The following is an 18338-nucleotide window of genomic DNA, read 5'->3' on the forward strand; positions in this document are numbered from 1 at the left end:
GGATGTGAACTGCAGTCGACTACGTGGGAGTCCAGTGACATAGCCATTATGCTAACTGCTGGTCCCCAGTTATATATATTCTTTGAGAAAGAAAAATAAAAAGCAGCCACTGACACCTGGGAGCTGGCCTGGCACTCATAGCTGGACCTTGCCCATAAACAATCTCACAGAACATCAGCATCAGACAGGGCACTCCCACTGCAGTGGAGCAAGAACAAAACCACGCCACTGGGTACACATGTGAACGCAGACATAACAGGAACACGACCAACCCACAGGGAGGACGAACTAGCCCTGTCCTGGCTGGTAGATACGAGTGCCTGTGGCTTCTTGACTGACGACAGCTTTCCCTTCCTCCTGTCTTCTCGTTTTAGATAAGATCTAGAGCGGTAAGTCTTGATAGCATCCCATGTGGAGTAAAGCCTGCTTTCTTAAACCCGCCCCGGAATCACCTAACCCAAGTCGGAATCATGTGATGCTTCACCGCCCCTTCTAAGGTGTCTCACCTTAACAGGAAAAAACCCCAACCACAGGTGTGTTCAACCACAGGTGTGCTCAACCACAGGTGTATTCCTGGCAGCCTTTGGCTAGAGAGTGGCAACACCTTTAACCCAGGTGATCCCCTCTTCCGAACTGAGGCTAAAGAAATGCTCACGTTCATATTCAGGACACTCATGCAATGCGCACAGGGTTGCGAACCACTGGACACAATAGAAATGCCCACCGGTGAGGAATTGGTTAAATACATTTTGGGGCCATGGAATGCAATGCAGTTATTTAAAATGATGAGGAGCTACAATTACTATTTTTTAAATACCGTTTTAGGTTTTTGTTATAGGGCATATGTGTTAGGCAAAGAGAGGAAGAACGATAGTGAAAGGGAAAGTGAGAAACCACCCCCCGGGGGAATGGCCATACCACAGTCCCTTCTCCCTTCTCCTCCTGGGATTTTGGCTGGGCACACATATGTACCTGGTATGATTTTCAAACTGCCAGGTCTGGGACTCGAATTGTGGTTGGCCATGTGGGAGTCCAATGCCTCAACCACCCTGTCACCTGCTGACTCCCCAAGAGCTACAATTATCGATACAGAAGTTTACCATAACACGACGGCCTCATAATATTAGGTGACAAACAGCCTACGAGACAGTTCGCAGACGACGGCAGGTGGCTGTACAGCTGTGGTACTGCACAACTCCAAATCATCCTGCTTTTACAAACAAATCACAGATGTAGGGTTTCACATACCGAGAAACCTATGCAGTATACACATGAACAGTTCCTTAGTTTGGATGTTTTCTTTTTTTCTGATCTCATTCCTAATTATTGTAGTAGTTAAAATATTTTACTGGAGTAGAAGTAAATAAGAGCTTCCGAGAACTAGGCGCTGAGCGTGGGCAGAGGAGAGGGTCTGGCGGGACAAGCGAGCATGTAGGTAAGGGCTCACGACTGGGGGCCAGACCAAGCAGAAGCTGCTGAGCGGTGGGAGGGAAGCAGTCCCAACCTGGTTTGCAGTATCTGCCAGGTGAGAGTGTCATTGAGACCCAAGGCAGGCTCTGCTGAAGAAGCCCAAGAGTCCAGCAGACTCGAATTGTGGTTGGCCATGTGGGAGTCCAATGCCTCAACCACCCTGTCACCTGCTGACTCCCCAAGAGCTACAATTATCGATACAGAAGTTTACCATAACACGACGGCCTCATAATATTAGGTGACAAACAGCCTACGAGACAGTTCGCAGACGACGGCAGGTGGCTGTACAGCTGTGGTACTGCACAACTCCAAATCATCCTGCTTTTACAAACAAATCACAGATGTAGGGTTTCACATACCGAGAAACCTATGCAGTATACACATGAACAGTTCCTTAGTTTGGATGTTTTCTTTTTTTCTGATCTCATTCCTAATTATTGTAGTAGTTAAAATATTTTACTGGAGTAGAAGTAAATAAGAGCTTCCGAGAACTAGGCGCTGAGCGTGGGCAGAGGAGAGGGTCTGGCGGGACAAGCGAGCATGTAGGTAAGGGCTCACGACTGGGGGCCAGACCAAGCAGAAGCTGCTGAGCGGTGGGAGGGAAGCAGTCCCAACCTGGTTTGCAGTATCTGCCAGGTGAGAGTGTCATTGAGACCCAAGGCAGGCTCTGCTGAAGAAGCCCAAGAGTCCAGCAGAAATGAAACAAATGGTCTGAGTCCTAGAGATGCTGTCTCCCCCCCACCCCCAGCTCAGCCCCCGGGGCAGGCTCCCAAGAGAGCAGTACAGAGGGGCCCTATCTCCTTGGCACTGTTTTGTACAGCTGAGTCCATCCACCTCGTAAGTAACAGAGGCAATCCCTGCTCTACCCCAGCTTGTCTCCACAGCTGGGGCTGCCTAGGGACTGCCCTGGTAGGGATGGAGGTGGCCCTACTGTGAGGGGAGTGGCCTGTAGCCACGGCACCTACGCAGGAAGAGGGACAACTGAGCTGAGGCCTGTAGGGCTCGGGTATGCTCTCCAAGCTTATACCCCATACCATGCATCTCGGTGCCACACATGAGTCCCCAGAAAGCTATGTCCGCATCCTAGTCCCCCTCCACCAGTGAACATGATGCTATTTAGAAATAAGTGTCTTTGCAAATATAATTGAAGATCTTGAGATGAGATCATCCTGGATTAAGTTGGGATCTAAATACAATGACTGGTGTTCTTACCAGGAGAGGGGAATCTGAGGCACAGAGACATGGAAGGAGGGTGTGTGAAGACGGAAGGAGAGACTGGGGTGTTGCAGCTACAAGCCACAAGATGCCAAGGAGTGCCAGCAACCACCAGAAGCTGGAAGACAGGCCTGGACGAGATCCTCCCTCAGCATCCAGAGGGAACCAACCGCGTGGACACTTCAGTTTGGGACTTCTGGCCTCCAGAACTGAGACAGGTTCAATTGCTGCTGCAGGAAGCGGTAAGTGTGTAGAGCTGTGTTATGGTGGTCCAGGAAACAAATACATGTTCCCATTCCCTCGTGCCTTCATCTGCCAGCCCACCAACCTGAGGTCCCTGAGCGAGTCAGAAACAATGACAGAATGGAGTGGCAGGTACATCACTAGTTAATCTCTGCAGTGGTTAATTACCTGTCTCCCATTAGTAACTGCTCACCCTCTTAATCCTTCAGAGGAGAATGAACAATGTTTTAGTGTTGATCTTTACACATTAAAGGGACTGGACAAGAGAAGTGACAGCCGGCTTCATTCATCCTTGACCCAATAAACAAAAATAGATTTTGCCTCCGACAGTCGAAGAGAATTTGTACAAACCAAATCTAAGCTGATCCAAGGCAGTCACTTAATTATTTAAGCAGCAAGTCAATATTTCTCATTAGCTTTATCTTATAAACCACGCTGTGCTAACAAAGGAAATGTCTGTTAAATCTATAGACAAAGACATGAGCCCAGAAAGGAGCAAAAGGCCAAATCTGATATTTAACAAAACGCCAAAGAAAGAAAAGTCTTAACCCTCCCCAGAAAATAAATCATAGCCACACTTATTGCCAAGATCCAAAGAAAAAAATTTATTTACAATAGAGAATTTTATTTGAAACATGCATTTCTTTTTTTTTTTTTAAACAAATCAGCAAATGCAGATCAAGTTTACACTCCTTAAGGCAAGAGTCCCTATGCACGCTGTACATGTTCATATGAAATCCAAAAGCTGCTCACCCTGGAACTCGTGTACAAAGGGCAAAGCCAAGGTCAGCAATTTGTCTTTTATTAGAGAATCAGACAATCTCCCTGATACAGGAACTCTGAGGTCAACTTGCTATGAATTATACTAGGAAAATGCAAACCAATAGCAAGAAATTCCGATCGTCTCCTTAGTACTGCATACAATCAAATCAACTTTATTTAGAAAGGAAATACAGTAGTGCATACGAAAAAGTGAAAACAGAACCTGTCCATGTAACCGGAAGGACAGCAGTGTGCCGACGGTCATATTGCACGCAATGGTCAAGTCCAAACATTTGGTTCAAAGTTAGCTTTTCCCCATTTTAGCAATCAGTTCATCGCAAATCTTGGTGAGTTCTTCTATCTCCTTATTCTGCAAGTGAAGACAAGAAAGAAGTTGTTAATGTTTGAAATCAAGTTAATCAGAATGGTTACTGGATTTTTTTTTTTTTTTGTTAGTGAAAGGAGATAGCCACCAGACCTCTTGGTTCCCCCCAGTTATCCCAAAACAGCAAGACAAATGACTTGGAGCCTAACATCCTGGATATGGTGTGTGTGTGTGTATATATATATACACACACATATATATCCCAGCCTTAGTTGTGTGCCTTGGGCAAGTAACCTCTCTGAGCCCTGGTTTCCTTATCTCTAAAACGTGGGTGATAATGTCTGTCTTTCTGAGAATTAAATGAGGTAAGAAATGTTAAGTCCCTGGCAGTGACCAGCACACGCAGTAGAGGAAGGGCTAGTATGGCTTCTGTTTCTTTATTTGTCTCTGACAGTTGTGATCTGGGGTGAGGGTGATCTGGGTTGAGCTATTTGGTATCTTATTTGGACACATGGTACATGGAAGGATAAACAATTCTACTTGGATGGGATCACTAGCATTATTTGGAGGATGCTAAGAAGGCAGTGCTGTGGAGACAGGTAGAGCAGAAGCAAGATGGCTTGAAGGTCTTCCTCATGTCACACCTTCTGAGTCCTCTAAAGCTCAGTTAAGAAGAGCCCACCATCTGTCTGTCTGCTACAGATGATCCTACTGCACTCCCATCCTGTAAGAAAGGGGATCCAAAGGGATGACTTCCCCATCATTGCAGCTGTGGTTTTACTCTCAGCTGGTTTAGACGCTAAGCTTGCTGCTGACCTGGTTCAACAGCACGACAATCTCCAACAGCCCTCTCCAAGGGCCCAGATCTTTCTGGTAACCCGAGTTCATTCTGCAGTCAACTTTTTCTTGAGGTCCCCATGGAAGGTGAGTTTTTTACCAAAAGCCTGTCCCTAAGGCTGTCTTGAGGCTCTTCTCTGAAAGTCTTAGACCTTTCTGAGACAAATTCCAGCCCAGCTTTGTTTCTGGGTTAGGACTCAAGCTTGTGCCAGTGCTGGGGAAGACTCTGCACAGTCCTCAAGATGGCCAGCTCCAGCCAGGAAAGAGCCCTGCCTGGAATGTCGGAACTGACCTATTGATTCCTGGAGGCTACCTTGGCCAATTCCTGCCTAGACTTTATGCCCTGAGGTCAACGGCTTGCAGAGGTGCGGAAATGTCTGCTCGGAGATGGTGCTCTGAATCCTGCATTATTATTATTGCCCCTATTGCTCCTGCTGGGACGGCTCATGGCTATGTTCTTCATCTTACCGAAGTGCTTTCAGTCAGTGTGCTGATCACCACGCTAAAGGCATCCCCGGTGCTGTAGCCTCACTCACTTTTCATGACAGTCCCTTCGAGGAAGCCAGATTTTTATTTTTTTCTTTTTAGGTTTTTGCCATAGAGCACATATGCTCATCGGAGAGAAACAGAGAGACAGTAAGAGGGAAAGCGAGAAATCACTCCCTAGGAGTTATGGCCATGCCACAATCCCTTCTGCTCCATTTTCTTCCCTGGATTTTGGGTATGTGTGCACACGTGCCCAGCATGAGTTTCAAACCACTGGGTCCAGGACTAGAACTGCAGTCAACCATGTGGGAGGTCCAGTGCCTTAACCAGTATACCAGCTGTTGGCCCCAAGGAAGCCATTATTTTAAGAACAAATTTTAAAGGGAGAAATTTTTGCTATAGGACCCATGTGCTCACCAGAGAGATAGAGAGACAGAAAACGAGAAATAACCCCCTGGGAAGATGGCCATGCTGCATCCCTTATCCTCTAGTCTCCTCTTGGGATTTTGGGCACACATGCACACGTGTCCAGCGTGAGTTTTAATCTGCTGGGTCTGGGTCTCAAACTGCGGTCGACTATGTGGGAGTCCAGTACCATAACTATTATGCCATCTGCTGGTCCCAAGGAGGTCATTATTATTTTTTTTTGAGAGGTTTTTGCTATAGGGCACGTGAGCTCGCCAGACAGACAGAGAGAGACAGAGAGACAGAAAGCGAGAAATCACCCCCCAGGGGGGATGGCCACACAGCAATCCCTTCTCCTCCATTCTCCTCTCGGGATCCTGGGCATGCACACACACGCATGCGCCCAGCGTGAGTTTAAGCCACCGGGTCCAGAACTCGAACCGCCGTCGACTACATGGGAGTCCAGCAACATAGCCATTACACTAACTGCTGGTCCCTCCCCATTTTTCAGCATGGAAACTGAGGCTCAGAAGGTTAATTATTGTGTTAAGGTCACACAGCCAGTCAGAAGTGGCAAGCCTGGAACACAAATTCAGGCTGACCTGGGTCCTATACAGCTTTGCTACTAACGAAACATCATGCCCAGTGGCTGATGGCTGTGAGGCATTACTGACCCTATTAGATGTCTATTGATTTCTAGAGGGTCTCCAAACCTCATCCTCACACCACCAGGATGCAGCTCACTGGGCAAAAAGCCTTTATAAGCCCTGACTGGGCAAAATGCCCAACACCTTCACATAAGAACTGCCAGGTGAATCATGTTTTTGAATCTCTTTTAAGAGAGGCCTATCCCCTGTATACCACTTAGGGTTCCTTAGGGAAGAACTCACAAGATTAACTCATTCTCTGTAGGTTTGAAGTTTGCAGATACATTTGTATCTTTCCTGTTACCCAAATCTGTGAGACCAATTTGTTTTTTCTGATGTAAGTCTGCCAGAAAACTTAACATCACCTTCATTTTGTGCGATAGCAATAGCAGTCTGTCCATGCCAGGGACCTCGAAAACACTTTTTCTGATTCTGATATCTAACACCGTGCCGCAATTTAAACCTCCTAAGTCGTGAGGGAAAGAAGACAGGAACAGTCTCAAACAAAGGTATTGCTGCATTTCTCACCTAGAAACATCTGATGTACAACTGCCTTAATACCCAACATGACCGCAGAGTGTGGTCATTATTTTAATGGCAGGTTCCAGTTTCTTTTCTTTTCTTTTTGGAGAGGTTTTCGCTATAGGGTGCATGCACTCGCAGGACAGAGAGAGAGAGACATAGAGACAGAAAGCGAGAAATCACCCCCCAGGGAGGATGGCCACGCCACAGTCCCTTCTCCTCCATTCTCCTCTCGGGATCTTGGGCACGCACGCACACACGCCTGGCATGAGTTTTAACCCACTGGGTCCGGGACTTGAACTGTAGTCAACTACATGGGAGTCCAGTGACATAGCCATTATGCTAACTGCTGGTCCCCGGCAGGTTCCAGTTTCTGAGAGTCACTGAATATGCGTCAATGTACAGCAGCTTCACATTCAGGACAGAATCATGCTGCTGCTCAGTCCACACTGAGTGAGCGAGCGAGCAAATGCTTGACTTTGATGGTTCTCACTGTCCTGTTTGTCTCTGTGATCATTGCTGAACAAAGAGCAGGGCCCAGAAAACAGGCGGCTGAATGTATTTGGAATGATCCCTGCTCTCTCTAAAAAAAGGCAACTCTGATATTAAACTATTCGGTCACCATTTGTCTCTTTCATCTTAAGAGGAAAGATCGCTATAGGGTGCATGCACTCGCAGGACAGAGAGAGAGAGACATAGAGACAGAAAGCGAGAAATCACCCCCCAGGGAGGATGGCCACGCCACAGTCCCTTCTCCTCCATTCTCCTCTCGGGATCTTGGGCACGCACGCACACACGCCTGGCATGAGTTTTAACCCACTGGGTCCGGGACTTGAACTGTAGTCAACTACATGGGAGTCCAGTGACATAGCCATTATGCTAACTGCTGGTCCCCGGCAGGTTCCAGTTTCTGAGAGTCACTGAATATGCGTCAATGTACAGCAGCTTCACATTCAGGACAGAATCATGCTGCTGCTCAGTCCACACTGAGTGAGCGAGCGAGCAAATGCTTGACTTTGATGGTTCTCACTGTCCTGTTTGTCTCTGTGATCATTGCTGAACAAAGAGCAGGGCCCAGAAAACAGGCGGCTGAATGTATTTGGAATGATCCCTGCTCTCTCTAAAAAAAGGCAACTCTGATATTAAACTATTCGGTCACCATTTGTCTCTTTCATCTTAAGAGGAAAGAGGAAAGAATGAAAGTCATTATCCACAGCATGGATGTTTTAGTCACTTGGCTTCTGGATGCCCAGGAAATAGCACAGGACAGTGCCACGTGGAGGCTGAGCTGGCATCAGAGGAGGACCTCAAGGAAGTCTGTCCAACTAGTAAGAGTCAGATACCTTTCAGGGCGATAGGGAACCTAGAAACTGAGGTGAGTGTGAGGCTTGCCCAGGGCCGTCACGGAAGGTGGACTGGGATGGGGGGCTGAGTTTCCAGATTCCCAGGGTTCCACCAAGGCCCATCATGCACACGAAGCTGCTACCCCAGGCCCCTGGGCTCTCTGATGACCTAAGGGAATCCTTAGGCTCAGTAAATTCACTGAAATGGGTGGCATGTCTGGAACTCCTCCTTCAAAAAAAAACACCCAGAAAGGCCCTGGCCCTCGCTGGCCCACAAACTCAGATGTACCAGCCCCAATTGCCAGGGTGCTCCTGGGCTGAAGGAGCTACAAACTGGGCCACCAGGAAGACAGCGTGCACCGCGGACCGAGCACCAGACTGGCCGTCAGGGAACCTGGGGACAAGCTGAGTGGTCTCAGTAAGCTCACTGCCTGTCCCTGGCACTAAAGGACATCTGAGGGCCTTGCTGGCCCTGACGCAGCCCATTTTTTGTATCGACCAGCTGCCTCTACCAGGAGGTGGGGGTTCCCCGTCTACTCACTGTGAGCATGCAGGACGCAGGGTCTCTGCTCTCTGGCATGTTGTGGGTGCTTAATTAAATATCTGACAAGTGCACGAATGAATGTTGAAAAGGAAAGCAACGTGGCGATATGCTTCCCAGACAGGCTGCAATTCCAGAAAGGGAGAAAGCATGCCAGTCTCATGAAGTGCGAACTCATCTTGGGTGTGCTGCTGTCGTGCTGACTGCCTGGGAGCAGCAGGCGGCCAGGGAAGCCTAGCTTCTGTTTGTGTGATGGGCTGGTCAGCAGCTGCAGAGAGCAGCAGCCCCATCCGCTAGGAGGTTGCTCCCCGCGTCCGTTACCTTCTGCTCCAGTGTTCTTTCCAGAGCGTCTACTCGCAGCTGCTCCTTCCGCAGGCTCGCCTGGTAGGCAGCCTGCTCCTGCTGGGCCTTGCCTCTGACCTGGGCGATCTCAGCATTGGCCCTGTAGGAAAAGAGACACGGAAACAATCACTCTACCGTAGGTCACCACAGAGACCTCCCACCTCTCTCCTCTTGACTCCAGGTAGGCAGAATGGTCCGGCTCTAGCTTTCATCAGCATAGAAGCCCATGAGAACTCCTCCTACCCCCAATTACCATCCCCATGATGCCAAGGTGCTTTGGGTACATGCATCTTTCACCCATCGGAATCGAGAGGGTGCCCTTATCATCATACATCATACTGAAAAATGCACGTGGACTATCTGCCCTTTCCAAGCCCGCGTTGGGGCCATTGGAGTTCCCACACTGCTTTGGTAGGGGCTGCTGAGAGGCCAGGCCTGTGTCACCTGTCCAGTTTCTCCTCGGCGTGCACCTTCAGGGCCTGGTATCTCTGCTCCTCCTTCTTCACTCGGGACAGGTACTCCTGTGCACACTTCTTTAGCACCTCCTCGTTCTGACGTGACAGAAGACGGAGTGAAGCACGTGAGAAGTAGAAATAGCCGGGTGTGTCGAGCCCCAGAGCTGTCTGGTGCAGGTCCAGTCTCAGACAGCTGAGTCTGACTCCCAGCCTCCAAGGAACCCCTCCTTTTGCAGAATACCTACCCCCGCCCAGGGCTCCCCATGCACGTCCAGCCTTCTGCTCTGCACCGAATGCAGACCCACCTTGCGGAAGCCTTCCAGGACCTCCTTCATCTTCTCGTATCTCCTGAAAAGATCAGCCAGAGACTTCTCCACAGAGTTCAGGTCAGCCAGGGCTTGTTCCTTCTCCAGGATTAACTGCTGCACCGTTTGGTGGGAGACCGACTTCTCTCTTTGTTCATCCTCTGGCAGGAGAGACAAGGAGCCAAACGATGCAGCCCATGGAACCCAAAACATGGCTCAGACGCAACTCAGCTTAACCAGTGGGGATACCTCACGCCCAGGCTTTTCCTTGGGATGGATACACTCCCTGAACCCGCCCAGACTTTGTCTCTAATAAACAAAATCTATGGCCCCAGCAGCCAAGACCTGGGCCTGTGTAGTGTCACACAGGGTAAAATGAGCCATATTCCTTAACCTGATCGGTGCACCCTCTCACACATCTGTACTGGAGACCCCAGTTATTCAGGAGCTGTTGTCAGTAGACAGATCTCCATGGTACAAAAGAAGACAACACCACTGCCGAATTAGGTACTGGAGTGAGTTAAAGGGTGCTGTGGCCTGGGCTTTCCTGAATGTCAACAAAATAGAAGGTCACAGGATGAGAAAAGGTTTCTTTATCTGTAAAATATCCCAGAAAGCCAAAGCCGACCAACTTCTTGCCTGAAAATCTGTTTCACACAAAAACTAACGGCTTCTTTGATACCAGTGTCTTAATGCCAGGAAAAGTGGAACTGTTGCCATTAAAGTGAGTTTCTTGGTGATTACGGAAGAATTACATTTTGGCCCTGGTCAGAGGAACAGCTCCATTCTCTCCCTGCCTCTCTGGTTCCTGGTCATCCTAAGCTAATATTCTATCCCAAGCATCTCAAAACCCATTTCTGCATGGATTGGAAAGGGTTTGTTGACCCCCTCTGTATGAAGGAGCCCCCTGGCTTGTGCTGCGCCATGTCCTCTGTGTGCTGAGCCATCACGGGCGCAGGTGGGAAGGAATCATCTGCTCTCTGGGTGACAGCCAAGTGGGGGAGGGAGATGTCCCTCTGCAGCAGAGCCATCTTTCTGTCAAACCTAGGTCACCTGGGAATGGCTGTCTGCTTGCTGCCCAGGATTGACTCTGAGGGCTGGCTGCCATAGGACAGATCACAGCTGGAAATGACAAGAGTGACAAGAACAACAGCCAGGGCTCACTGGGCTCTCCCGTGTGTTAGGCACCATGCTGTCTATTCACCGAATGCCCCTAAGCCAGCATCCAGCAGCCACACTGAGTTTAGTGGTAAATCGGGCCACCTTACCACCTCACTCCTGCTCAACGGACTCCCCCAGCACTGAATAAAACTCATACTCTTTTACCATGCACCCTGCTGTCTGCCCTCTCTGGCCTCTCAGCTCCAGCCATGAAGGCCTCGAATGCCCACGACAGCTCCAGTCCCAGATGCTGCTGCCCCAGGGTTCAGCCAGCCCTACCGCTGCCCATGGCTCCCCATGTGCTCAGGTCTCTGAACTGTTACTTCCCCAGAGCCATGGAAACGCCTCTGCTTCACGCTCTCATCCTTTATTTCCTCTTCTCAGAAGGGGCCACTCCATATCATAACATCAGATGGCTGCATGCATGTGCACTCATGTGTGCATATGTGTGGGTGTGCATGCTTGCCTCTGTGTGTGTGCACATGCACTGGCTCCTCGTCTCCCCACTAAATGCATACACCAGGAGGGCAGGCACTGGATTCTGGTTCTCCCCCTGCTCTGTCTCAGGTTCTAGGATGATGCCTGGCAATCGGATTGCCTCATACACCGCCGTGCAGTGAATCAAAGAGTGAAACTCACAACCACCCAGGGCTAGGTTTTCTAATTCCCATTTTATAGACGCTAAAAGAAAGGGTGTAAGACACTAAGCCGCTTCTTCACTGAGGAAGCAGGAGAGCCTGAACCTAAACCCAAAGCCATGATTATAACCTAGTCTCTACATGGGCCTCCTACAATGACAGACCTCAAAGGATGCAGCTCCTGTAGCAGTGAGGAGATTTTGCTTTGGGTTCCTGTCCCTTAGGTTCCTGACAGACCAGCATGGTGCCGTATTCTGGCATTAGGCTATTCTTACTGTGTGATGTGGTAGGGGGACCGCATCTTGGGTTTTAGCTCTAGCCCTGACAAAACTGCCCCAAAGTCCTGACTTCTGGGGATCCCAGAGCCTCCAAATGAGGTGATTCTCACATGTGAGCATGCACCTGTAGTGCTTGTTCCAACAGACTTCTGAGCTACAACAAGAGCTTCTGATTCAGCAGGTCTGGGGTGGGGCTGGGAGTCTGTATTTATGAGTTCCTCAGTGACCCAGAGGCTGCTGATCCAGGGATGGGGCTCTGTTTCGAGAACCACTAGCTCATGATGCCCAATGTTCCTCCATCCTGCCTCTATGATCCCTGGACTCAGAAAGCCTATTACCAGCAACTCAGAGCTACGTGGGTAAGGGGCTAAGAGGCTCCAGAGTCTACCTACCCTGGTTCAAATCCTGTCTCTGATACTTCCCAGCTGCGGGACCTTGGGCAGGGTTTAAAAACTCTTGTGAGTTGGGCCAGCATGTGGCTGGATCCCAAATGGCCGATTATGCATTTCAAGTTCTGGACCTGGCAGCTTGAAAAACATGCTGGGTATATGTGTGTACATGCCCACAATCCTGAGAGGAGAATGGAGGAGAAGGAACTGCAGCATGGCCATCCCCCTGGGTGGCGCTTTCTCACTTTCTTTCTCCTTCTCTATCTCTCTCTGGAACAGGCACATGCCCAATAGCAAATTAAAAAAAAAAAACCAAAAACTGTGAGTCTCAGCCTCCTCAACTGAAATGGAGGATAACAGCATTTGTATCTCACGGCAATCAGGGGAAGATTAAATCACAGACTATACATAAAGCCCTCGACATCTACTAGGTTGCCAGAGAAGTCATACCATCTTTTTCTGTATTTATGCAAAAATGCATCATGACTTATCCGATGACCCAAAAGTAGGAGCCAGTGACCCACTAAGCACAGCTTCACTATCCACGAGGAGCCCTGAATTGGAGTGTGTCCCAGTGACGCCTAAAGGAAACTCTAACTTAAAAATCACCCACAATCTGCTTGCCACATCTTAACTCCTAAATGAAAGAGCATTTCCAAGTTTCATTAGTAACCAGATGCTTGTTTTCACTCTTTGAAGTTTAGCTGCTTCCTTAGTTCCCAGCACACCAGACAATGCACACTCTGGGCTGCGTGGAGGCTGTGTAGACCTTTCCCCTGGCTTGGTAGAGGAGCCATTTATCAAACCAAGTCCATCTGATTTCCTGGATCCAAGACTGCTTGCCTCAGGTTTCCTTTCCTCCCACTCTTTTAAAAATAGAATTTGCCCAGTTCCCAGGAGACTGGGAGTGAGAATGCTCCACAAACCTTTTTTTTTTTACTTTTTGTAAATGACAAATGTCGTTAGGCTCTTCAAATCAGGAAATCAGTCTTAAACCAAAGACGTTTGAGACTCAACAACAAAACAATACCCCTAAGATTTCCCTGGCTTTTTCAGGCAAACATTATTAAATTATGGAGGGAATGCAACAAACACAACAGAAGCAAAAAAAAAAAAAAAAAAAAAAGAACAAAAATAAAAAACCAAACAAACAAGGGTTGCAATGTGCAATGGGCAGGTGTCAAATTAGGGGAAAAGCATTTACTTACCAGGCTTGCCTGTTTGTTTTGCAAGCAAAGAGCAAGAAGCAACAGAAAATGGAAGCAAAACAGATAATCAGGGCAGTTGTTAGGAAAGCAGAAAAAAATCAATCGCAACAACCTGGAATGCAAAGCACAGAAGTCTCTGTTCTGAATGCTAAATAGTCGATACTTGCGCTTAATAAACACACTCTGTTTAGTTACAGTTGACAGGAAAGGACAATGAGGGCAGGATCGAGGTAACACCGGTGTGGAACATCTGTGACAGGTCATGGAAGCCATGGAGCCATGGAGCCACGGGGAGGGGGTGGGGGGAACTGGTTTGAACATCGAAACTCTACCACATTCACTCTGCCCCTGAACCACCAAGCTCTCTGAGCCTGAGTTTCCCCTTCTACAAGGATGCTGGTTGGATGAGCGAAAATGGGGGCGGGGGAGATGGACTCTAGACACATAGGCAGGACCTGCCCAGAAAGAAGGCACATCTTATCCAGAGACACAAGTCCCAGCCAGGCCTCAGCCCCCTGCTTCCTTCTACAGGAGCAAGAGGACCTTGAAATTTATGGACCTTAATAAACGACCTGCAACAGTGGCCAGAGGATGGCTGTCACAGACAGACATGTCACCCTTTTGATGAGAAAAGCTCCAAAATAGTGAACTAAGAGGACAGCGTATCCGGATGGCAGTAGGGGGTGGGTGCACAGCGAGGGATCCTGAGGGACAGGGTACCCTGCACCCAGCCAGGCATGTTGGAGGGATCTCCCAGACCACCCAGATAGTACTCCCAAGAGCAGGAAAGTTTTCAAAACCATTACGTGTACAGCTCTTGAAGATAGGGACCCTCAGGCCAAACACTCCAGGTCTTTTTAGGGGAAGTGGGAGGTGCCTGTGTGGTCACATCCCTGGAGAATGAAAGTATTCTCAGGGAGGTTTAGTGGGAATTCATATTCCACGTGCTCCGCAGACAGTGTAGGCTTGAACGTTTTGCTTTAACTGCTCTCTCCAGTAACCTCTATGAGGAAAGTGACACAGCCCAGTAATCTTCCTGTCACCACTAGAACAGGCCACTTATGCCAATTCAAGAGGTCCTCCCACTTCCAGTTTTCAAGAGAGAATGTCTGTTTCTGTGCAATTTGCCAGCTGAGCTGTAAACGACAGCATTGCCGAGCCTTCTTTGAGAGTGAAAGACCGTGCTGCTTCGTTTGCATGTCAGTATCTATCGAAATGTCACCAACAAAGGCAAAAGTAAAAATGTATGACTCGGGGAGGCCAGTAGGGTGGCATGGTGGTTAAGAGCACTGGACTCCCTCAGGGCGGACCATGGTTCAAGTCCCAGACCTGGCGGCTCACTTTCTCTTTGTCCCTCTCTGGGTAAATAAATAAATAAAGTTAAATAAAATAATTCTTTTTTAAAAAAGATGCATGACTCTGCAATGAAGAACGTTTCTGGATGAGTCTAAAAGATGTTCTCATATCACAAGGCTTGAGAAGGCCAAAAAATTGTGTTCAACTTGCTAAACCCTGCATAAGGGAAGACCAGAAACGTACCCTGGCCATTCCTGCCAGCATTTTCAATGTCAATTTTTTAATTTTGCTTTTTTTTTTCAATCTCATTCTTATGTGTTTATTAATTCTTAGAGCAATTTAGTAGAAACATTTCATTTTAATAGAATGCATGCACCAAGAAGCTGCATCCCAGAAACATACAAATGGGCATCTCTTGGAGTTCGGACTAAAATGGGCTTTTTACAGTAAATAAAAACTAAAGCTCCTTTGAATGGGAAACACTCCATTGTTGGCCTCTTCACTGTTCCCGAGGCTACATTATGTTTATCTTGGGAGAAGTTAGAGGTGTAACGTGACGCAAAATCCAAATGTTTAACGTGGGTTATTTGCTAGCGCCATGTCAAGCCTGGCCACATACACTGCGGTTTGCAGTGACCTAGAGTTTTCACTCCCTGTGTCCTTAGGAGAAACAGATTTTGAAAAATGATTATTCTGAACCTAAGCAAATTAACTGATAGACAGATAAACAAAAAATACCCCCCAAGGCCCCAGAGTCATAATATCACTTTTAAATGGTAATTATTAGTGTAAAAATTTGGGCTTAAAACTTTTGTTAGGATCTTTTCTCATTATTAACAAAATAAGGCAGGGTCAGGGGAGGCCCTGTTGTGTGTAATTTGTAACTTGAGGCCTTCTTTAATTGTGAGCCAAAGCAATCTGTCAGTAGTGGCTTCCAGGAATGTGCTGTTAAGATGGATCCTGAGGCAACATCCAGTCTCAGTGAGGACTGCTGGGACTGGTGAGCAGGGTCTGCTGTGGTCATGGGAGGAAGGCAGTGGGCAATCACCACATGGGCTACCGTCCTTGAAGTATTTTGTCACTTGAGTCTAAATGAAGTCAAGAGTTTAGGAATTTGACTCTTAAGTCTACTCATTGAGCGAAAATCCCCTAACATCCCAGGAACCAACTCAACTCTTTCTCCAGTAGATGGATAATCCTTGGCTGGGTCAGGTAACTGCCATGGCTTCCCACAGGCAAAAATATGCTGAGGCATATTCTAGTAGGTATTTCCTGGAGGTCCCCAGGCTTGCTGCCCTGGAACAAAGCCACATCCTGAGATGCTTGAGTCCCTCCTGAAGGAAGTCATGCTCTGAGAGGAACACTTTCTGAGCCATCTGCTTTAAAGCCCTCCCCATAGCGGAGAACCTCAGGTCTGGACACCCACCTATCATCTGAGCAATGGTCTTCTCATACTCGGCCACAATTTTCCTGTAAGAGAAATAAACACATGTTGGAACCTTGATGGCAGGATGGTTTTTAATCTTCCACAGGAGCCTTGAGTTGGACATCAACAGTCTGGCCAAAACAGAACAGGACAAGTCTTGCTTTTCAAGGTTGGGTTCACACTTCTAGGATCATATCGAACTTTAGGCCTCTCCTCGCCCACCCTAGGTTCATTTTCCTTGTGCACGACTCTAAGCCCACCACTCCCTGTGCAAAACATTCATTGTTCCTCACTGCCCATTCACACACACACACACACACACACACACACACACACACACACACAAAGCCTGACAATGAAGGCTTCCCTATATGGGCTGGATCTTCCTCATTAATTTTTTTTAGGTTTTTGCCATAGGATGAGTGCACTCGCTAGAGGCACTAAGAGAGAGAGACAGTAAAAGGGAAAGTGAAAAATTACCCTCCAGGGGAAATGGCCATGCTATAATCCCTTCTCTTCCATTCTCCTGGGATTTGGGGCACGCGTGCATGCATGCACACATACCCAGTGTAAATTTCAAGCTACTGGGTCCAGGATTTAAATCATGGTTGGTTACATGGGAGTCCAGTTCCTTAACCACTATGCCATCTGCTGGCCTCATTTGCTCATCAATCTTACCCTTTTTCCATGCCATGTCATGAACACAGTGGCTCAATAAGAACAAAGTATTTCTTTGCTATGCTTTCTCACTGCCGTGCTTTGACCCATGCTGTTCACTGTCCCTCTCCATTTCTGCCTCCAACAGTCTGTTTCTCAGTATCCAATTTGAATGCTGTCTTCTCTAGAAGCTTCCCCTGACTTCTCAGAATTTCATCTGCATTTTCTTCCAAAGCAACTCCCATCTGGCATCACAGCATATAAGTCTTGTCTCTTCCATTGCAGTGGCAGCTCGTTAAGGCCCAGATCCATACCTACCCGTGTTTGGGCAGGGGGTTGGGGAGATGGACCAGGAATAGCCCTTGAGTAGGCTCAGTGAGCAGTAGCTGTGTAAAAGCACTGAGATCTCCTTCTTGTAGGACAGGCCTACAGCTGACCCAGGTCAAAGGAGCAAGGTATGAAGAAGCCTTCCTCCAAAGACAACCTTATGAAAGAAATCTCTCAAAAGACTTCAGAGTTTCACCTACATTATCTGATAATTATACCCCATAAGACCCAAGAGCTGCAAACTGCTAGAGATCCAGGACCCTGATGATAGAAGACTACAAAGACCCCAGGCTGGGGTCTGGGTACCAAGTGACCTGCCTCTCCTAGCTGCGTGACTCTGGACAACTTGCTCCCGGAAGCAAGGGGACTTCATTTACTCTTGGTGCAGTGAAGAATACCCTGGACCCTGACTTTCAGGGCTATGGGGAGGATTCAGTGATGTTCCAAGGGATAAAGAAAGCAGAACACCTTCTGCCAAGTGTGAAGGCCTCACTCACAGCGGCCGGCTGGCTGTTCTGATCTTCTCGACTGTGGTCCAAGGTCAGTGTCTCACCCCACCCACAAGAAAGGAAGCCAGGACGTGAGCCCAGTCCTACACAGATGCATTTCCGTGTTTTCTGTGATTAAATACCTCCTTGCATCTTAGCATCACAAACCACACTGGATGCTCGAGGCTGCCCTGTTTAATCCTGTTGCTGCTGAGGACATGGAGTAGGTGAGCAATGTGCCCTTTCAGAAGTGTGGGGAGACCAGGGACCTAAAATGTTCAGCTATGCTGTATCTTCACTTCACCTTCACAAGGACCCAAAGAGGCAGTGCTCTCTCTGTCCCCAGCATTACTTATGGGGACATGCGGCACAAGACAATTCGGAAACTTTTCCAGAATCTCAGAGCTAGAATGTGAATCTAGGCATCAGACTCCAGAGCCTTTATTCATCACTCTTATGCCCTACTGCCTTCAGACTCTGTTATCTATCCCCATTTTATAGATAAGGAAAGTGAGGCACAGAATTAAGTAACATGCCCAGAAGCAGCTCAGAAGCAAAGCCTGATTTTCACC

General features: G+C 48.1%; 1 protein-coding gene across 1 annotated transcript in view; it reads right to left on the reverse strand.

Moving 5' to 3' along the window:
- Positions 1–3536: 3536 nt before the first annotated feature.
- Positions 3537–18338, reverse strand: part of TACC2 (transforming acidic coiled-coil containing protein 2) — a 239069-nt gene continuing 224267 nt past the window's right edge. Inside the window, 5 exon segments of the mRNA XM_027770124.1 lie at positions 3537–4060; positions 9118–9238; positions 9583–9689; positions 9899–10059; positions 16295–16338. Of these exon segments, the coding sequence (XP_027625925.1) occupies positions 3995–4060; positions 9118–9238; positions 9583–9689; positions 9899–10059; positions 16295–16338 (499 nt within the window). The 3' untranslated portion in view covers positions 3537–3994.

The sequence above is a fragment of the Tupaia chinensis genome, unplaced genomic scaffold (assembly GCF_000334495.1).
Source record: "Tupaia chinensis unplaced genomic scaffold, TupChi_1.0 Scaffold000113_1, whole genome shotgun sequence".
NCBI lineage: Eukaryota > Metazoa > Chordata > Mammalia > Scandentia > Tupaiidae > Tupaia > Tupaia belangeri.